General features: G+C 42.1%; 1 protein-coding gene across 2 annotated transcripts; it reads left to right on the top strand.

Annotated features, from left to right (window-relative positions):
* Nucleotides 1-368: 368 nt before the first annotated feature.
* stard10 (StAR-related lipid transfer (START) domain containing 10) lies at nt 369-19,211 on the top strand. Of its 2 annotated transcripts, XM_031731642.2 has the most exons (7): nt 369-589; nt 982-1,271; nt 9,567-9,714; nt 9,813-9,916; nt 15,291-15,408; nt 16,012-16,064; nt 18,180-19,211. In XM_031731642.2, exons 2-7 carry the CDS (start codon nt 1,113-1,115, stop codon nt 18,384-18,386), a joined length of 789 nt encoding a protein of 262 aa, XP_031587502.1. In that variant the 5' UTR covers nt 369-589; nt 982-1,112; the 3' UTR covers nt 18,387-19,211. The 2 variants fall into 2 exon arrangements, with proteins under 2 accessions (XP_031587502.1, XP_031587499.1); XM_031731639.2 differs by lacking the exon at nt 369-589 and having other exon boundaries at nt 732-1,271.
* The last annotated feature ends 1,580 nt before the right edge of the window (nt 19,212-20,791 follow it).

Here is a 20,791-nt window from a genome sequence, read left to right as displayed (position 1 = left end):
GACTTCTATGGTCTGATTAAGTGTCCAGCTCTGCTTATAAGACAGACCAGAAAATCAGTAATAAAAATGCATTTATAGTTACTAAATCTCCAGTTAAGCAGAGTTTATTTAATGAAAAATGTCACAAATCAGAGCTTTAGGCTTTGATCGCCGTTTTTCTTTGTTTTAGGTTTTGTTTGTTTCCTGGACCAGCTTAACCGTTATGCAAAAACATTTTAAACCTATCTGTTTGTAATTTATATTCAGAGGTGCAAATATCTTTCTCGCCTTTGCAGTCTTCTCGTTAAAACAATGCAGAGCTGTGAGCTTTACGAGCAGCACCTGAAGGCAACAAAGGGAGGCGCTTTCACGGTGGCTGTGGCTGGTCTCCTGCCTGTGCAGCCCGACTCTCCTCCTCCTCCCACCGTCCAACCTCTCCTCCTCCTCTTCCTCATATTTCTCACCGCATCCCCTTTACCACCTGCCACAGCGGCGACGCAGCGATGGAGATGTTCTGGAAATCAGCTTGTTATAAACCCTTAAAAGACAACAACTGAGAGAGAGGCGTAGAGACGCGCAGAGGGCAAGAGAGGAGAGGTGGAGGCAGAAGGTAAGAGACAGAAACGGGCAGTGACAGGCGGAAACACAGAAACATATGGTTTGCGTGAAGAGCGGCTGTTTGAGAGGGCTGCTGGAGCGGACAGAAACTTATTAAACCGCGGAGACCGGCTCAGAGCTCTGATCTGATCTGATCCGCCCATCTCATTTTACGCACTTCTTTGCCTTTCCCCCCTCCCCAGCTGTTTCCAGCTCACCTGTTCTCTCTGCCTGCACCTCTGCTACATTAGTTTGTGCAGGGTGGATTGCGGTTATTGGACCCTGAAAGCGCGCGGGCACAGACTCACACACACACAAGCACGCGCGCAGACCATCACAAGACGCGCTGCAGCTACAAAAGCTTGTTGCAAGGAGGAAATTGAATTAGACAAGTTATTCCCACAGGAGAAGAAGAAGAGGAGGGAAACTCGACTCCCGGCTTCCCCAGCTCATCGTGTCTCCACTGTAGTCCTCACCCCCACGCATCCCACCACATCCCTCGCTCTCCTATCAACTCCTCGCGGTAGCAAGAAGCCATGTCTGGACAGACTGTGACAATCCCGGACGACCAGGCGTTTGCCAGCTTCAAGGCCGAGTGTGTGTGCGAAGAGGGCTGGAATATGACCTACAACAAAGGGGTCGTCACTGTGTGGACCCAGTCTCTGGAGGAGGGGAAGTCCATCCACAAAATTAAGGTGAGACAATTTAACCATACAGGTATGAATAGAACTTTTTGTGCGCTTCTATTGGGCATCGGGTACTGGTGGGAAATAATGGAAAGTGGTGTGGATGTGGTCATGTGGCAACAGTACAAAGACAAAGGGGAAGGGGAGCGATATAAAACCCTGCTGCATAATCCAGCTGGCAGGGAAGTGCTCCCTTCTAAATTCCCATATGATTTAAGTTGCTGACAGCCTTTAAGCATTGCTCTCTCTCATTGCTCTTATTGCAGCTGCGCTCTCCAAACATCCCAAAAACACATTTGAAATGAGAAAGCACTCTCTGTGTTGTTCCTTGTAAAGCCAGTAAGCAAATCAGTTTTAATAAATGACCCAATATGACTGTAGCAGTCCAAGTATAGGGCTTGGAGGTAAAGACAAGAACTTTTAAAAAAATGCATTGTAGTGACCACATCCTGTTTTAGATAATGGTGCGTATTTGAATTGATGCCTGATGCCCACAGTAAAAAAAAAAAAAAAATGTCCCGCACTAAAGAGAAGTGAGAGCTGGCTGAAATCTCAGGAGGCAGGCTTAATTCTCTGGAGACATGTCGCCTTTTGCCAGTGAAACTATTTTCAAGCCTCTGTGCAAAAGCGTATTATGTAGAGTGCTGAGTACTACACAGTTTGTCATCCATTCAAAACAAATGGAAGTCTGCAAAAGCACACGCTCAAATAGGGCTGCTGACAATAGTGGGAGAGCAGTCGGTTAGGTCATGAGCAAATAGACAGGATCGATCAGTTTGTTCGGCCATCGGTTCAGTAATTACCTTCAGTGTGAGCGCTTGCTGCTTCTAAATCCATTGTCAGTGATTGTCAGTCATTGTCAGAGTTTAATGACTACATTCTTTTTTGATCACCTTTTGTGTGTTTTGTGTGTGTATAATTCTCATTTAACTAAATCGCACCCCAGTCCTCTGAAGAGCATCAGTTTACATTAATAGGACACTGTGCCCTATTAGGTGGAAAAGTCTAGTAGTTCCTGGTTAGTTGTTTAGGTAAGGTAACGTGAGCGCCATGTGAAACTGTGAGCAAACTCTGTTATCTGCTCAAACAGCAGTCGTGGCAGTTTTCGTCAAGTGTGAGCGTTTGTCCTGGGAGTTGACGTGGAGGCATTATTAGGACGGCGGCGCTGCTTGTAGCCTGTGAGAATCTGCCGTGTACCCGAGTCTAACAATGACTGACCGCAGTCGTTAATAATGCTTTGTTTATGTTGTGGGAATCAGAGAAGGGGGGGAATTAATTTAAACAGTGTTCTCACAGCACACTTGTGGCAAAACACCCAGTTCTCTCTTCAGCACATGATTGTATTTCCACACATTCAAGCTCGAAAGTAGAAGTTTAGTAGAAGCTAGCAGGGAGCATTTTGATTGAGACCTGCACCCAAGGGTAAACTGTAAATAAAGAAATTGAAAATTCACACTTTCACTTGGAGCCAACAGCTTTGCCAGTGTTACTTCATCTTAGAGCTGCAGATGCTGTCAGGAGACCTGACTGACTGTTAATTTAGTGCTTATCAGGCTTAAAAACCTCTTTTAGCATTTTCACTGTCTCACACACACACACACACAGAAATGTTTGGCCTCACGGCCCGAAATCTCAGGAGGGTCCTTTCCACTTTTTAACCCTTCCAGCTTACTAATCTGACCAGAACTGACTACATATCCAAAGATACAAATGAAACCCATCGTCCGCTTTATGTGTGTGTGTCCTGCTATTGTATCCAGGTCTGAAGAGAGTCAGCGAGCCACCCGGTGTTTACTTTGTTAAATAAAGTCTTGTTAGCTTGTGTGCATATGTGCGTGTGTACATAGAGGTGTTATCAACATGTGCAGGAGCTGCAAAAGCACAGGGCTTTTCCCAGCCCCCTCTATCCGTCTTCTTACCTATTAGCAAGCTTCTTTGTGTTTGTGTTTGTGTGTGTGTGTAGTGTACAGGCCAATCAAGAGCCTATAAAGCCGCCTCATTCTCCTGCGTAATTCCTCAGGGTATATCCTGTGTGCAGAGGGTAGGGATCTGCTTATTCAGGCGTTTCTCCCTGACATCGGACAGGTGTGTTTTATCTTGACAGTTGCAGACTGCAAACAGTGAGAAGTGGAAAGTGCACGCACGCATGTTTGAAGTTTGGGTGGGGCTTCTATCTGTAGCTGGCACTTTATCTTTATGTAAATATGACAAAAACTGGGGGTTTTGCATTGTGCACCGCTGTCTCATCTCCCCTTTTGTTTCACTCTCACATACCAATCTTCCACGCTGCAAATGTACTGTATATACAATTATGTCATTACAAATGTAGTTGTGAGTCAGTGTGGTACTTACAGCTGTTCTGTTTATAGACGGAATAAAGCCGTGCATCTCTAACGTAACCTCTCTGCCTGTCTTGTGCGTAGCTTTAAAAAGCAACAAAGATAGATATATGTCCCCACATTTGAGTGAGAGAAGTGGAACAGGCTGGCAATCATCATTATCATTAGCCTCATCATCATCGTCATCATTGCCCCTACCATATTAATCAGTGATCACCTCACAGTTCAGTCATGACTGTGCTCATTCTAACCAGAAATTTAATATCATCGATCAGCACACGACTTCACATGCAACACTCAGTGTGTGTGCATTAAAATGTGGGTAGTTTTTATTTACTGTAAATGGGCCATCCTCCTGCCCACATCAACACACACTCACAGAGACACGCAAACATACTCCCAGGGTTTGCCTTCTCTCATGCTGACGAAGAGGGAAGCCCAGCTCTGAGTCACTCCCCTTCTGTTTTTCTTTTTTTTTTCAAATTTACTGTCATGTATCAGCACCCAGAGGAACAAATGATGGGAGCTGACAGATTGGAAGAGGAGAGGGAGAGGGCGGCAAGAAGAGAAGAAGAGTGGGTGGAACAGGGAATAAGAGAGAGAATGAAAAGTAGAGGGAGTGGGCTGGATGTGCAGGGATCGCAGGTCACTGGGTGTTATGAGTAGGCAGAGAGTGGCCCTGTGGACAAACATATTGAAAAGACTGCCGTCTACACACACCTATTGTTTGTCCACCTATGCCTGCTTGTCTCCGCCATCTCTATTTTATCTTTCTGAACTCTGTTTCACCCCCTCTATCCTGCCCTCTTTGCTTCATCTGTCGAGTTTATTCAATTAGTTTGTAATAGAATTACACACACGTGTACGTAGCTGGCTGTATGTCTTCATTCTGGGCTGAATGTCTTGCTCCCTGCAGCTTTCCCCCTTCGACTTTTCATTTTGTTTTTCCTTCTTCCTGCTACTCCTGTTTCAGTTTGCCTGTGGACACAAGACATCCATTATTCTCTCTGGTCTTTTGTGACCTGCACAGACTTTGCTAATCTCTTTACACGCACTTTTGGAGTCCACCCATCACAGTTCTAGTGCAGAACCATTATTCTGAAAAATCCAGTCATACTGTATTCTCTCTTTTTTTACTCTGTTACAACTTTTTCAGCAATGTGGTTCCAGTGGTGATGCAAAGCTGGTTGGGTGTTGGTACCATTTGAGACCCAACCCACATTTCAATTGGTTTACGAACCAAAACTGTTCTAATATTCCCTGGAAGAAAATCATTGAAGAATCTCTGAACTGGATCTGTGAATTTTTCTGTAAAAGTGCCACAACCTTTTCAGTAGAAATCCATGGAACTGGATCTAGATTTGGTTCCAGCACCAAATTGGTTTAAAAGAGGCGTTTGTCTTTTGTCTAGTTTTTATTTTGGTAATAAATGTGTAATGCCTCCTTGACTACACTGATAAAATAAATCATAATTGCATTGTGCCTACATAATCTATCTCACTAATCTTTAATACAACAACAGAATACTCATAAGGGTTTTAACTATTGTCTTTTAGACAGCGATAACAGATGACTTTACAGTCCCTAATTACGTTTACAGACATTAAGATGTGCCTTGTAATGTGACAGACTTCCCTCTTGGAAAATTAGTTTATATCCTTGTGATTAGTGATGCAGTGTAAAGATTCTCACTCACTAGTTGATTTAATGCATTTAAAATAAAAATCGTCCGAACAACAACACACATAAATAGGACATTATCTTTCAGAGTGTCATGCTGTGATATATGGAGGATTATTGCTGTGGTTATAAGCAGGATTTTAATGTCAGAGCTTGTTTTTTGATACACAAAATGTTTTTAGTAATTTTTTTTAAAACCTTTTTTACCCTCTAGTTCAGGGGTCTCAAACTCCAGTCCTCAGGGGCCGCTGTCCTAAAACTTTCACGTGTCCCGTTGCAACACACCTGAATACAATTAGTAGGTCATTAGCAATACTCTATAGAACCTGACTGCACGCTGAGGTGGGAATCCAGCCATTTGATTCATGCTACAGCAGCTCATGAGTGAATGAACATGGTGCAATAAAAGTACTTTTAGAAGCACATTTTTCCAAACATTTACTTCAATTTACTTGAGTAGGGTTAGGGGTTGCCATCTCAGCATGCAGTCAAGTTCTGTACTCTTGCTAATGACCTACTAATTTTGTTCAGGTGTGTTGCAACAGGGACACATGGGAAAGTTTCAGGTTAGCGGCCATCGAGGACTGGAGTTTGAGACCCCTGCTCTAGTTGATCCAACAAGGAAGTTGCAGAGTGCCCTCTGGTGGACAAACCAGTGGCTAAATACCGATACTGATAGCTAATATCGACCTATAGATTGGTTGGGATCTACCTGTCCAAGTCCAGTGACACACCCACTACTTTAGCTGAAGAGCTCTTTTTGTGCTCTTTGCGAAACAGCTAGCTACACATTTTTGCTCAGTTCTTCTGAACTTTGCTTGCCGTTTGTTGCTTAAGTGGCCTAGCAATCTGCTACTCATGTGAAGTATGAAATCACTTCTTTCTTGATTAGGCTAACGATAAGGTTACAATAGGTAACACTAATGTGCTTGCACCACATTCCCGTTTAGTTTTTTTCTGTTTTATCAGCTTTCAGTCTGTATTGACCTGTTCTCTGCACTCAGCCTGCATTTCCTCGATCTTACCGAGGGTTCTGTTTCTGGGAATGTCATTACAATTTAGCATTTACAGTTTCCTTTGTTGCACAGTGTGACTGTTGTGGAGTCGTGTGAGACTGTGTTCCTGTGTGAGAGCTACAGCTAAAGCTGATGGCCTCGGCTCCGATCTGGAGTTGGTAAACGAACATTTTCGAACAAGTGGGTTGCGTGCCAAAATAAGACACTGGGAAGGCAGTGATATCTGGTCTCAGGACAATTAACGTTTTTTGGGATCTTGTCTGAAAACGTTTGGTGTCCTCATTTTTATGCTCCAACCTGTTTTTTTTCTTTCTTTTCATTGTCATTTATCATTTCATCTTCAGTAGAACTCCCAACATGATATTGTTATATGTTCGGGTGAGTATTTGATGGTAACTTTCCAAAAGTGTGTCTTAATTTGCTGACTTGTCCTCTAGGAGTAAAAATTGCAACTCACCAATATTTTAGTTGATGGAAAAACTCTAATGATTTACATCTGTCAGGTTGTGTGCACATGTAATTAAAAGATGTCATCATGATGCTTCCAACAGAGCAATAAGCATCATTGCCTCTCAATAAAGACGCTCTGGGTTTCTGTGTGGCATTTGCATGTTCTTCCTGTGCCTGTGTGGTTTGTCTCTGAGTACTATGGCTGAGATGGGTTCCTCCCACAGTCAAAAATGCATGCATGTTTGGTTAATTAGTGATTCTAACCTGGCTTTACGTATGAATGTCTGTTTTTCTTTGTTGGCCCTGGTGACTTTTCCATGTATCAGACCAATGCGGACCATTTTGAATTTCAAATAGTTATTGTTATTAAAGACTAAGAGGAGACCTCGAGTTTAAAACAGGTTTACAGACAAATGTGGGATACAGTCTATGATAATTTTCCTAAATGAAGCCTGAAGGGAAGCAGTGATGGAAGATAGGCTGGGCGGAGTTTTAAACTGTCTGGACTGATTTATAACAGGAGTTAAAATTTATCTGGGGCAGACAACTTCCCTTGGTCCATTTCTTTCTAATTTGCTCTTGATCAAGTGCTGGGTTCTTTTTTCCGTCATTGCCTTTGTGTCTCCTGTGCTTTATAACTCTACATGCCTCTACCCCTTGCCTTTCACCTTGTTATTATTGAGACTAATTCCTCCTGGCAATTGTAACTGTGGCAACACTGTTACTCAAGGGCTTACCTGGGGTGTATTGCCGTCTATGCCAGACATAGCCAGGAGTCTCTATGGTTTCATTAATAAGCTGTGACATGCTATGCAAACAATCAACCGGCTGTGGTATTAATGGAAGCACCACTCCTAGTTTTTTGCCTATAACTTGTACGAGGCTCCATCCATCCATCCATCCATCCATCCGTCCATCCATCATCCATCCATCCATCCATCCATCCGTCCATCCATCCATTATCTTCTGCTTATCTAACTGAGGGTCAGAGTGGGACTAGAGCCTATCCCAAACCTTGAACAGGTTGCCAGTCTGTTGCAGGGCTAACACATAGAAACTGACAATCAGTCACTTCTACAGCTAGTTTAGAATCATGTAAGAACCTAACATTGATGTCTTTGGACTGCTGGAGAAAGCTGGGGTACCAGGAGAGAACCCACACAGACACGGGGAGAACATATAAACTCTTGTGTGGAGTTTGCATGTTATCCTGTGGATTTTAACCTATGATTTTCTTTCTCACAGAGGAACAATGTTCTTTGTTTCAGACAAAGAAACACATTGAACCATTGAACCAATGCCTCACCACAATATATTATTTAATAGGGTTGTGGACTGGTACTATATATATATATAACTCTCAAAACACATTCGTACTATAAACCCATTCATACAAGCACTGTTTTTAATACCTAAGTGCTTTTAATCATTCACACACAATGGATGCATTGGAGACAACCCGTCGTTCAGTATCTTGCCCGTGGATACCCGGGCATGCAAACTAGAGAAGCTGGGGATCAAACTACTGACGTTCTGATTAGTAGATGACCAACTCTACCTCCTGAGCCGAAGCCATGCATTTATGTGCAGTTGTTTCATTTCAGCTAGACTCTCTACTGCTGTTTTCCTGCTCATTAACTCACTGTGTGTCTCCCCTCTGGGGTAGACATGAAGTGAAGCAAAGAAGCAAACAGACTCCACTAGCCACCAGCAGCCTCCTCGAGGTGACAGCAATGTGTTATGTTGCTTTAAGTGCAATGAAAACTTCCTAGTAATTGTAAGTCAGTCTTAGATGTCAACATGAAATGTCTGAAAGGAATATGCAAAATGTTAAACTTACAACAGAAAACGAGAGAAACTGTCAGGAAAAAGCAGCTCTACCTGCAGATGGTCTTTCTGTAGCATAACGTGGCCACGCAGTACATTTTACACTTCTTTTCTGGTCTAATGGCTGCTGCTGAGTATATCTCATCTACACAGCATAACTGATATGAGGAAGGTTGTTTTAGTCTAAAAAGCTGGTGCTCTAGTGCAGAAGAGACTCTTCGCACGTCGTTTGTTTCGGACAGAACCACAAAAAGATTAAAAAAAAGGTGACATTCAGAGCTCCTGCTACTGCTGCACTCTTGAAAAAAAAAGCAACAACCCTTTGACATAAGTCTCTCCATCTCTGTCTTGTGGTGAATGTGTTTTCCATTTAAGAGCTTGGGTCTCGGTAATGACTCATCTATGGTCAGTGGCCTGTCTGTCCTGATTGTCTCTGTGCCACACACACACACACACACACACACACACACACACACACACACACACACACACACACACACACACACACAGTCCCCATTTCTGCTCTCCGATACTGACGCTCTCCAACCATCTGATGTCTAATCATTTACACATCGTTTGCCATTTGTGTTTCTTTCATGTGTGGGATCCACATGGGTGCAGTGAGTGTGTACATATGTTTATTTCCAGGTATTTGAGTCTGTGATGTGTTCATCGGGCTTTGTTTTTGTGTCTCACTTACCTTTCTTGGCATCACTAGGCCTGAGCTCTCCTCAACAGTGGTATACTACTTCACTTTGAATTTATGCTGAGCAGCTTCATTAAACTCTAATGGATTTTCCTACCTCATAGTTTGCATTAGACACAGAGCGATGAATTCGAACAAGTGCAATACTGGTGCCATAGAATTATGTATTTTAAATACAGTTTGAATAAGCTGTGTGCGACTCAAATTTGTAAAATCATTGTGGATTTCCCTTTGTTGCCTAAAAATGAAGCCTCTGTTTCTCTTTCTGTCCTTCTTCCTCTCTCAGTGTCGGATGGTGTGCAAGGATGTGTCAGCTGAGACCATGTATGACGTTCTCCATGACATTGAATACAGAAAGAAGTGGGACACAAATGTCATTGAGACCTTCGATATTGGGAAGCTTACGGTCAATGCGGATGTTGGTTACTACTCATGTATGTTGCACACTCGCATGTAAGCGCATGTAAATATCGTTTAGGTACAGATTGTTCTGTGATGCTTTGTTCACATGACTTCTCTTGTTTGTTAACAGGGAAGTGCCCAAAGCCACTTCGGAACCGTGACGTCATCACGCTCCGCTCCTGGCTGCCAATAGGAAAAGATTACATCATCATGAACTACTCTGTCAAACATGTCGTAAGTAAACATGAAAATGCTGTACATGGCAACATTTATGTCATATAACCTTAATCTGTGATCGAAGGAGCGCAGGAATGCTAGTGCAATGGGAACAAAATAATGTCTCAGTATGAACTGGGTGAATAGTGCTGTGCAAAAGTCTTAAGTCATCTCGCGTTTCTTGATATTTTGCTAGGAAAATGGGAAAAAGGAGCAATGATTTACGAAACGTGCGCAAACATGAATAGAAATAAAGTATATAAGGCAAAAGCAGAGTTAGTACCGCTCTAATGAGCGTGAACATCAATATTTAGAACCGCTTTAATTCTTCCACATAGCCTGAACTCTTGTATGCAAGCTTTCTTTCAATTTCTGTAAGCAGCTCTAAGGAATAGGTCCTCAGGCTTTCTTTAAGGAAGTTCAAAGCTCTTCTTTTTTCAAAGTTTCTTCTTGTTATGAGTACACACAACACAGGGTCACCCCTTTAGTTAGGTGCCTATTTTATGCTTGAATCATTTATAGGTCAGTGTTAAGTATATAAATAAACAACAATAAACAACAACAAAAAGAAACATTCCCCCAAAAATGGTCAAGTACAAGGATTGAACTGATAATGAGTGAAAAAGCAGCCAAAAACAACCTCTGAAAGAACTTCAGAAATGAGGAGTGGCTCGAGACTTTTGCACAATAATGTATACTGGCGAGCTGAAATGAAGTGGTCCTCTTTAGCAAGTTGAACAGGCCCCGTTTTTTCTAAGGGAACATTTCACCGCTCTGTCTGTGTACGGGTGTACGGGTGATTTAAAGTAGCAATAGACAAGTTTTCTGCATTTAAATTGGTTCCTTATGAGCTTCGCTTTCACAGCGTAGCTTTGTCTGCCACTGAGTGTGAAATCTACCCGGGAAAATGGAGGCTTAATTTATGGCACAAAATAATCTGACTGCAGTCGGTCCCAGAGAGGTTGATAACATGCGCCTCCTGCTGATTTTCACATGAACAAGTACCTGCAACAACCATCATATTTCATTTTTGTTTTCAAAAAAAACAAAAACATGATACCTACTTTCCTAAAAGCCTTTCTGTCTGCTTGCAGACTCCATAAAATGCAACCCAGTGCAATGTTGCTAGAAGTTGCTCAGCTCAGAAAACAGGAACGTGATCCAGTCTCCAGAAGTACTTCCCCTACCACACGCTCTATTGCTCTCTTTACTTACACAGCAACAGTTTAGCTTAGCACCTTTCCAAAGACCATGCTCTATCATATTGTCTGCCCCTGATGCTTCCACCTGAAACAATGATAGATGATAGAAGAACATATTGTGTTTTAAGCTCAGCGTCCGAGCATGCCTTTTCAAGAACTTGAATAATCTAGATACTATAAAGCTGTAAAAACAATCAGTTGATTAAAGCACATTAAGAGGATGTGAGTAACTTTCAGTTTGGCCTGAAACCTCAGCTTTTCGGTTGGCTTTATGTCTGTTTGTACTCATCACCTGTTGCTAGTTGTGTCCTGCATTCATTAACCTGCCACTTGTTTTCTGGGTTGTCTGATTGACTGGCTTTTAAAATGTGTAGAAAACTTAAAAAGACTAAGAAAAAGAAGCAAATCCTCAGATATGAGAAGGTGAAACAAAGTAAAACAACAATTCCACACTTTCAGCGATGTCTCTCTCACTGTCTTCGTGTCTGTCAGCCTTTTGTGTGCATCATGGGTTCCCATGTCTTTTGTCTTTATTCCTTTTGTCTGTCACCTAGTGTCCTTTTTCACTCTTTTGTCTCCTCTCTGCTTTTCATTCTAACTTTTGCTCACCAGTACAATGTTTGCAGAAGGATAAGGCCTCTCATATGACCGTGAGCTGTTGACTTCCGCCCTGCCTTCCGCATTCCTGCATCAATTTGAACTTCTGAACACAACAAATTGTGTGTCTGTTTATGTGTGTGGTTAGCCAAGGCTAATCTGATAATCAGAAAAACTCGAGAGCTCGACTTCCTGGAGTTTGGCTTCAGGGGAAACTTATAAGTGGCGGGTTGGCGCATCCATCAGCGGGACATGGTTCACTTATGCTGTTTTGTTATCCTACAATCGCTGTTCAGCTTTTCCACCAATCATAACAGGAGCCATGAATTATTTTCAGTTCTTTAATCATACATTTCCGAAGCTTTTGCAATCCATCTGTCATGTAACTATGGTTAGTGCTGCTGTTAAGCGTACCATTGTGTTGAGTGCTATAGAGTCCGATATGTATTTGCATGAAAACCCTATGCAAATATTTATAATGGCAAAGGCTTAATAACTTCTAATGGCTTCTAATGACCACTTTGTTTGCTGAGCCATAGTTTTTCTTTTTTCCCACAGTGGAGTCACAGATCCAGACACAACAGTGCTGATCCACTGACTCATTTGTTTGGATTTATCAAGTAACAGAGGCATTGTAACTATATCCTTTGTGCCCAGCAGCTAATTAAAGACTCATGTGATCCCTGTCATCTATCTCCATCACGAGGACATAATATTTTGCCTAATAGTTCACTTTGGCCAAATAATATTTAGTTTGAATTGAACCAGAATTGATTTACCGTGTAAATATTGACATACAGATTAATTATACACTCACTGGCCACTACATTAGTTACACTTTGCTACTCTAGGGGAACCACTTTTGCTTGCAGAACTGCCATAATTCTTCATTTGAGTACAGTGAACTCATTGTCATGTTCAAGAAACCTGTTTGACATGATTTGAGCTTTGTGACGTATTTGTATTTTATCCTGCTGCAAGCAGCCATCAGAAGATTAGTACACTGTGGTCATACAGTGCTCTAGACTAACTTTTTTGCCACGGTTGCACTAGTGCACCTAAATTTTTTTCTTAGGTGCACCAGCACAAAAATTAGGTGCATCCAAATTTTTCAACCACGTTGCTTAGCACCACAGTTTTACATGTTCACTTTTTTTTTTAAATTGCTGTCCATGCAGACAATATTGATTTGTAAATGATTAACTAACAATCTTGTCAACACAAAGTTCTTTGTTTGGAGCACATTTGTACAAGAAAGATGAGCTGCTGAAAAAGTGCTTGTGCTTAAAGTGCTGAGCTGAAATGTAAATTTAAAACATCTCAAGATATATTGAATGAAAGAAAATCTAAATTAAAAGTGCCTGAAAGGCTTCAAACTGAACATCTCAATATCTGAACATCCGAACAGCTTGATATCTTATGCACTATCCTCCATTGCAGTCACATGCCTCTCAGATGACCAACTCCTGTAACTTGTCCTTTTTCATTTTTTCACTTTTTTTCTTTTTTTTTTTCAGTGTGTCTGGGATGACACCTATAAACTGGGCGCACATGACATCATTACTGTACGTGGGGTTTACGTTCAAGCCATTTTTCTTGTGAAGAATTATTTCGGACTTGAACTTAGTGAACGGAACTTGTTCTTTGGCAATATTGTAGGCGATGTTAAACTTAATCATCATCTTGGCCTCTGATGACCTGTTTGCTGCTGCCTGCACACAAGTCATCAGAGCGGCAGTCCCCTCTCCTCACTCCCACTGAAAGGCAGTGGGGAGAGGGGACACTTGGGCAGTGCATTTATTGCCGCATATAATGTGTTTTCTATATACACTGTGCTTTTTCAGCGTTTCAATTCGAAATGTATTAGCACCAGTCACAAAGCAGTACTGCCGGCCATGGTCTTTCCCCACTCACGACAGTAAATGCAGTGCATCATGTTGTCAGCTTTACTGTATCTTAGCCAGGGAAACTGGTCAAGCCACTCTCTTCGAAATGTATACACTTTCCCCCTTTTACTTTCAGTGGGCTCTGGCTCGGAGTCGATCGTATGTGGCTCATTACCTGATGCCGTCTCCGGACCGGTGTTAGACATAACCTGAGAGGTTGATGGCTCCGTCAGAGAACTGGCTATGAATTTTGGACGATTCAGGCCTTAACTTAACGAAAAAGTTATCAATTGTTCTACTCGAACGGCTGGTCGCACCTAGGACCGAGGAATTTTTTTTTTAGTCGCACCATTGAGAAATTAGGTCGCATGTGCAACCAAATCGGTCGCACTCTAGATCCCTGTCACAAAGGAATAGTCCCTGGTGTGGTCTTCTGCAGCTGTATCCCATTTACTTTAAGGTTTGACGTGTTATCCTCTCCTGCATACCTTGGTTGTACCCAGTGCTTATTTGATTGATCATTTCAAAGCAGTCTGACCACTTTACTGTGACCTCTGACGTCAACATGGCATTTTTGCTCAGCGTTATCTGTAAACCAGAGGGATTTTTTTTTTTCGATAAAAATCTCAGCAGATCAGCAGTTTCTGAATACTCAGACCAGCCTGTCTGGCATCAATACTCTCATTCTGATGCTCAGTTTTGGCTTCAGCTAGTCGTCTTGATTATGTCTACATGACTAATTGCACTGATTTGATGCCATGTGATTGGCTGATTTGATATTTGTATTAACGAAGAGTTGAAGAAGTGTACCACATAAAGTGGTTGGTGAGCGTATATTCGAGTGCACATAGTGATATATTAAAAATGATTAATTTTGTCCAAAGTTTAATTATCGTGTTGTCATTCAGCTGATTGCTCATCAAGTGCTCGAGTCCTGAGATGATCAGTTTCCTGGTGTTCTGGGTGTTTTCAAACACATGGCTTAGTCATGATTAATGTTTCAGATTTAATGAAGTCTAAAAAAAATCAACAAGATTACATTAGCTCGGAGCATGAGAATTCTGTATCCCGGAAACCCGCAGATGATTTACAAAAGTTCACATTGCAGAGATTTCTCCTGCCAATACAAGGTAGTGTGCTAATTGTAGAAGCCAAAAATATGAGTTAAATAGCAGAGAAAAGATAAAGCAGATGTCTTAGCTGACTGCTGCTCTCTGTTCTTCTTGAGTGCTCTGCAGTGTCCCTCTCCTAATTAGTGCAGACTAACCAGTAGTGGACTCCCTAATCATTAATAATAACCTTGGATATACTGTTAGAGTCTAAGAAGCTAAAAGGGAAATAGTGGGCTGCATGCAGCTTTGCTTTTTTTATTTACAGAGTGGTGTGCACTGGATTTGCATCAGAAGTCTGACTATGAAGCTGAAAATCAGTTTGACTGGCAGCTTAAAAGCACAAAGCTCTTGATGTCTACTCTGCCTTATACAGATCTCACAAAGAGCAAGTTTGTATACATAAAGCAGATACTGGATTTCTGCTTGCAATCGCTGATGCAGGTGTACCTTTAAAGGAGCGTGTCAAAGACATTTATGTTGATGCATAAGTTTGATGCTTTTTTTTCTTAGTCTTTCATTCACCTTGTGAAAAAGAATCTAGTGGGCTCCTCATCCTTTTTGTTTACGCTTTGGCCTCTCTGTGCTTTTTCCACAGAAATACCCACCTAAAAAGGACATGGTACGTGCAGTTTCCATTCAGACTGGCTACATGATCCAGAGCCAGGGACCTAATAACTGTACCCTCACTTACATGGCCCAGGTGGATCCTCGAGGTAACTATCACTCACAGTCACACACACACACACACACACACACACACACACACACACACACACACACACACACACACACACACACACACACACACACACACACACACACACACAGACAGAGAGAGAAAGGTATTCAGCACACAAGGACAAAATCAAACAGAGCACACACAGGAAGAGCAAAACACACTCACCTAGGTACTTAACTCTGTGTTCTATGAATTATTCATTGCCCTGCCTTTATGTCAAAATATGTCACCATAGCAACTATATGAAGGACAGTCTATCTCACCTCTCTCGCGCGCTCTTCTTCACTTTACTTTTTCAGTTGATGTTCTCCTCTTATTCTCCATTTACTTCACTTTCTAACTGCTGATCACATGCAAGCAAATGCAGATTGTGTAACTCTTTTTAATTATCCGTTGCTAATGCCTGTGTGCGTGTGTGTGTGTTTGTGTGCATGTATGAGAGAGAGCCATATGGGCGCAGTGAGTAGTTACTAAGTTACTAAGCCTTGCTTTGATCCTGGTAATGTGAAATAAAACAGACTCTGTCACACTCCAACTTTTACCCATGATACTTTGCTCACCCCGACTCTCTTTACAGGTTCACTACCCAAGTGGGTTGTCAACAAGTCTTCCCACTTCCTTGCTCCATGCGTAAGTAATATGTGCAGATTAACAAAGATCCTGTAAGTGTGTTGTATGTTTGACTGTGTGATAATCCGCACTTCCTCACAGCACAGTGCCTGTCACCATGAGAAAATACGCAGACCTAATAGTTTACTGCTTGTCTGAGGGCGGCTGCTGTATATGTTTATTAAAATAGGGCAATGAGTCTCTAGAGAGCATGCTGTGATGGAGGACTCCTTAGAGATGATATCAGGGAAAGAAGGCATCTAGTGAAGACTGTGCCTAAACACAATAGGATTTTTAGAGTTTTTGGAGATTTGCTTTCCATTCATATCTCAAAAAAAGCATTTTACATTGTTACTAATAAATAGTATCAAAGCTTTTAAAAATATGTATCTAATTATTCATATTAGGAGAGGGTCAGAATATCAATATGGGATGTGGACAGTGACACATTTCTTTTAATTTTTTTTTTGCAATTTTCCTTTGATACAACAACACGGTGGCTTTTAAATCCAACAATCAAGACATGATTGAAGTGCAGTTTTTTTTTATTATTTCATACAGAAGATTCCATTTTCATAGGCTCAAAAATAATCAGACAATGACTGAAGAGCAGATTTTCCATCAGGTGAGGGCTGTTCTCTCATTATTCCATGACAAATTAAGCAAATAAAAGACCTCTATTTATTTCCAAGTGTTGGCTGGTTGCTATACACTGAGGCTCTCAAAATAAAGTCCAAAGAGATAACCGTGCCAGTGGCTGAATCAACAATCTGTTTCATTCTTAAAAAGAAGGAATGCACTGAGCAGCTCAGCAACACCAAAAGACCTGAAAAACTATAACAGAGTGCATGAGGACAAAATTATTTCCATGGTTAAGAAAAACAGCTTCACAACGTCTAACTAAGTCAAGGACAATGTAAATACAGAGAGTTTACAACAAGGTGCAAACCACTGATAACACTCAAGAACAAGAAGGTCAGATTAGACTAAAAACACCAAAACAAGCCTGCACAGCTTTGGAAAAAAATTATTCAGACAGAACTTGTATCAGAATAATGGGAATAGAAAAGTACAGAGGAGAGAAACAGGTAATGACACTACATTAACATTACATTAACATTAAACATGGTGGAGGTAGTGCTATGGCATGGGCGTGCTTTACTGCTGACAGAAGCAGTAGCATGGATTGTGAAGTGTACAGGACAGAAGTGGGATATTCTTCAGTTCCAACAAGCAGCAACCGAATGTGGTGGCAGTAAAGGAAACAGTTAATGCAATACTTTTGCTAACCTTGAATTAAAGCTGAAAGTCTGGAAGTCTGCACTTTTTTCACATACCGCTGAAGTGCAGACCGATTCATCATTTTTGATTTGAAATCCACCGAGATGGTGCACAGAGACATAATCAATTCATTGTCAAAATACCGCAGGCCTAACAGTATATAGTATTGCTTTGCTTTTTGGTAGATATATTTTTATTAAAACATGCGGCTGCTCTTAAAGCGAGAGTGGTTGCAGTGAAGAAGATGTATGCGAATCATAGGATTAACTAATAGTTGAAAGAAAAATTGCTTTTTATTTTTTGGGCTCTGCAGTTACAAAGATATCCAGATATATTCTAGATGATTGTCTTGCCATGCACTGAGTGCTGCTGTAACTTGCCGGATCATTGTTTTTCTATGAGACGCGTTGCTCTGTGATTTTTACCCTTTAAAAAAGCATACAGGCATGTTGTTTCTGACATTAAGTACTATCAGACATGTGTGAAGCTCCCTTGTTTGGCTCTGATATTTGGAAAAAAGAAATTCTCTGTTCTTGTGGCTCTGAACAAGATCTCCCCCCTCTTTTTATCCTTGCCCATGTTTTATCTCTATAGATTCCTCCATCTCTCACAGCTTCCCTTCTGTCTCCCTTTATCCTGTCACTCATCCATCTTCATCTCTATTTTTGTATGGGTGCTATTTCTGTCCTCTGTATTTTTCATCTCTGTTGAGTTCAGCCTGTTCTTCCTTATAGAGTATTGATCAAGCATACGTGTCGGCCAACCTGTTTGCTGGAAATTCTTTCTATCACTGCCATCATTTCTCATAAATCACATGTTGTTGTTGTTTCTTTTGTTGTTGTTTGTTCTTTCCAGGCCATGAAGAAGATCTGCAAAGCCTGTGTGAAGTATCCAGAGTGGAAGCAGAGACATAACCCTGCCTTCAAGCCGTGGCTTTACCCAGAACAGACTACATTGCCCAGCATCCCGCTCTCTGAACTCAGCATCCAGCGGGCAGAGAGCCTGGAGAATATTGATGAGAGCTCCTTGGCTGAGGCCCATGAAAGAGAAGACAGCGACTGACACACACACATTCACAAGCAGCACACACACTCATACGTTCAAGCAGGGATGCAGAAATGCCCGTAACATGCACCATGACATGTATGTGTATGTGATTCTATTTGTAAGTATGTGTAAACATACACACATAGATGCACGTACTTGTATCCATATTGTACATGCAAAGTGCACATGCAGGCATATCAGTAGGCACATATAGGTAAGCATTCATGTAGACAGACAGTCACACGTTAACATGCGCAATGTGGGAACAAACTCACAACATACAACAGCTTCACTCAAACTAAATTTCGAGAACTTTTAGCCTAGTCAGTTTTCTAACTGCGACCTATGCAGGTCATTGCAGCTGAATATGTTTTCAGTAAGATTTCATGTCAGAAGGTTTACAGACTAACCTGACAGTGCACCTTCTGCTGTCATTCAAAATATGACTGAATTATTAGAATTAAACTGCCCTCTTTAAGCCACCAGTCACACACTTCAGCGCAAAATTACACACACACACACACACACACACACACACTATTCATTTATGCTACACTAATGCCTTCACATGTGTACACCCTCTCCCCCTATCATCGTCTCTCAGTCCAATGTTATGTGCCTCCATCACATTTTGTAAGCACATGATAAATATGCAGGTGTGCAGAAGGCAGCTGGAAAACCCACCCCAACCTGCATCCACGTGTGTCTCACATACACGCACACACTCATGCACGCATTCAACACTCACACGTACTGTCTGATCCTCTGTTCCAGAGATGGATGAATGTATGTAGAAATTCAAGATTAAATACAGATTCCTACAGAGGTTTTCAAATTTCACTGGTGATCCGAGTATTTTTTTCTCTGTGTTTGTTTGTCTGTTTTACTCGCTTTGGGTTGGCGGCTGATGTCGCCTGCAGGTTTGCATGGTTGGAGTGATGCTGAAAGGGGTTTAAAGAATCACCAACCCAATGGGTTGCTCTGCTCCCATTCACACAATCTGCCGTGAAACGTGCACGCAAAACTGTTGTGACGCGATTAAAACGGGGGAAACACTATGTCACGCAGCCTGCACGCGCCCTATCCAACGTTTGCACATGTGAAGAGTATGTCCGCGCTCACTGGCCTAGATCAGGATTAGGAATCCCCTCAATCTGTTGGCATGGCAACTCTGAGATCGACTCAGCACTAAAAAAGAGACCCAGAGTGATTTTATTTATTGAAGGGTGTCCGCCCCCAATCTTCAGTTGTATGATTGAAGTAAAAGCATGTGCAAGAACACTGAAAATGCACTGTGGGTCCTTGTGATGAGCTAATTAAATGGCAGAAGAAGGAGCTTGATATTACTCTTAGCACAGCAGCTGAGCAAACCATAGTGCCGCAGTGAGAGGAGCGAAGCGGTGAACTTTTCATGTAACACCGTGGCCGTGTTTCTTGTGCATCTTCCTCTTTATCTGTTCCTTTTTTTTTTAAATACAACATCCGCCTCTGCATATGCGTTGCCTAATAAAGTATGAATGATGGAGGAAGGTGTATGTGAGAGATAGACAGAGACACACAATGTGTAAACAGCGCTTGTGCTCCTACTTTCTTTCCTCTTTTTTGTTTTGTTCTTGTGTTATTTTTCATACAGCTGTATTGACTGTTTGCCCTTATAACCATCCATCCATCCTCGGAGTCTTAATGAGGCCTCTGGCCCAGCCAGCAACATTATGTGCATGTGTGTGTCAGAGGAAAGGGCTGCATGTGCACAACTGCACGTCTCAGTGGCATCCCTGTATTGTCTTCCACCCGCCTCCGCAGCAGGAGGAGACGTATAAGCAGCATGACGGCCGGCAACCTCCCCCTGTGTGTGTGTTTTCTGCATATGTGTCACACTGCCACCCCCACAGCAACCCGGCCCACCGGGGCTGATAGCCTGGCGATGACTCATCACCACCCCACCCCCTCTTCGACTCCTCGCCATCGCTCGCTGTCTCTTCTATCCTCCCCTTACTCTCCTCCTCAATTTCTGCTCTTCTCTGCCCTGTTTCTCCTCTTTCCTTACCCCCCTCTGTTCTCCCTGTCATCTATCCTTTGATCTTCTCCTCATCCAGACTTCTTTTTTTTTTCTTTGAGCCTCCTCTGTGCGTCACTCTTTTCCCCATCCTCCTTCCCCTCTTCTCCATCTCTGCTCTTCTTCCTTTGCTGCTCTTACCTCCACTCTTCTCATTTTCTCCTTCTTCTTAATCTCACCCATTTGTTCTCCTTCATTTGTTCCCATCCTGTCCTGGTCTGCTCCCAGCTCACTCATTTATCACTTGTTTTTGCTTTTTTCTTCTCTTAACGACACTTACTATCTTTTTCTCCCTTTTCTGTCGCTGTTTCTTTCCATGTCCTATCCTCTGGCTAACCTTTCCAGTTAAGTCCCCCCCGCTGTA

Source organism: Oreochromis aureus, linkage group 14, assembly GCF_013358895.1.
Source record: "Oreochromis aureus strain Israel breed Guangdong linkage group 14, ZZ_aureus, whole genome shotgun sequence".
NCBI lineage: Eukaryota > Metazoa > Chordata > Actinopteri > Cichliformes > Cichlidae > Oreochromis > Oreochromis aureus.
Note: the sequence above shows the minus strand (reverse complement) of the source record. Positions and strands in the feature narration are given on the sequence as shown.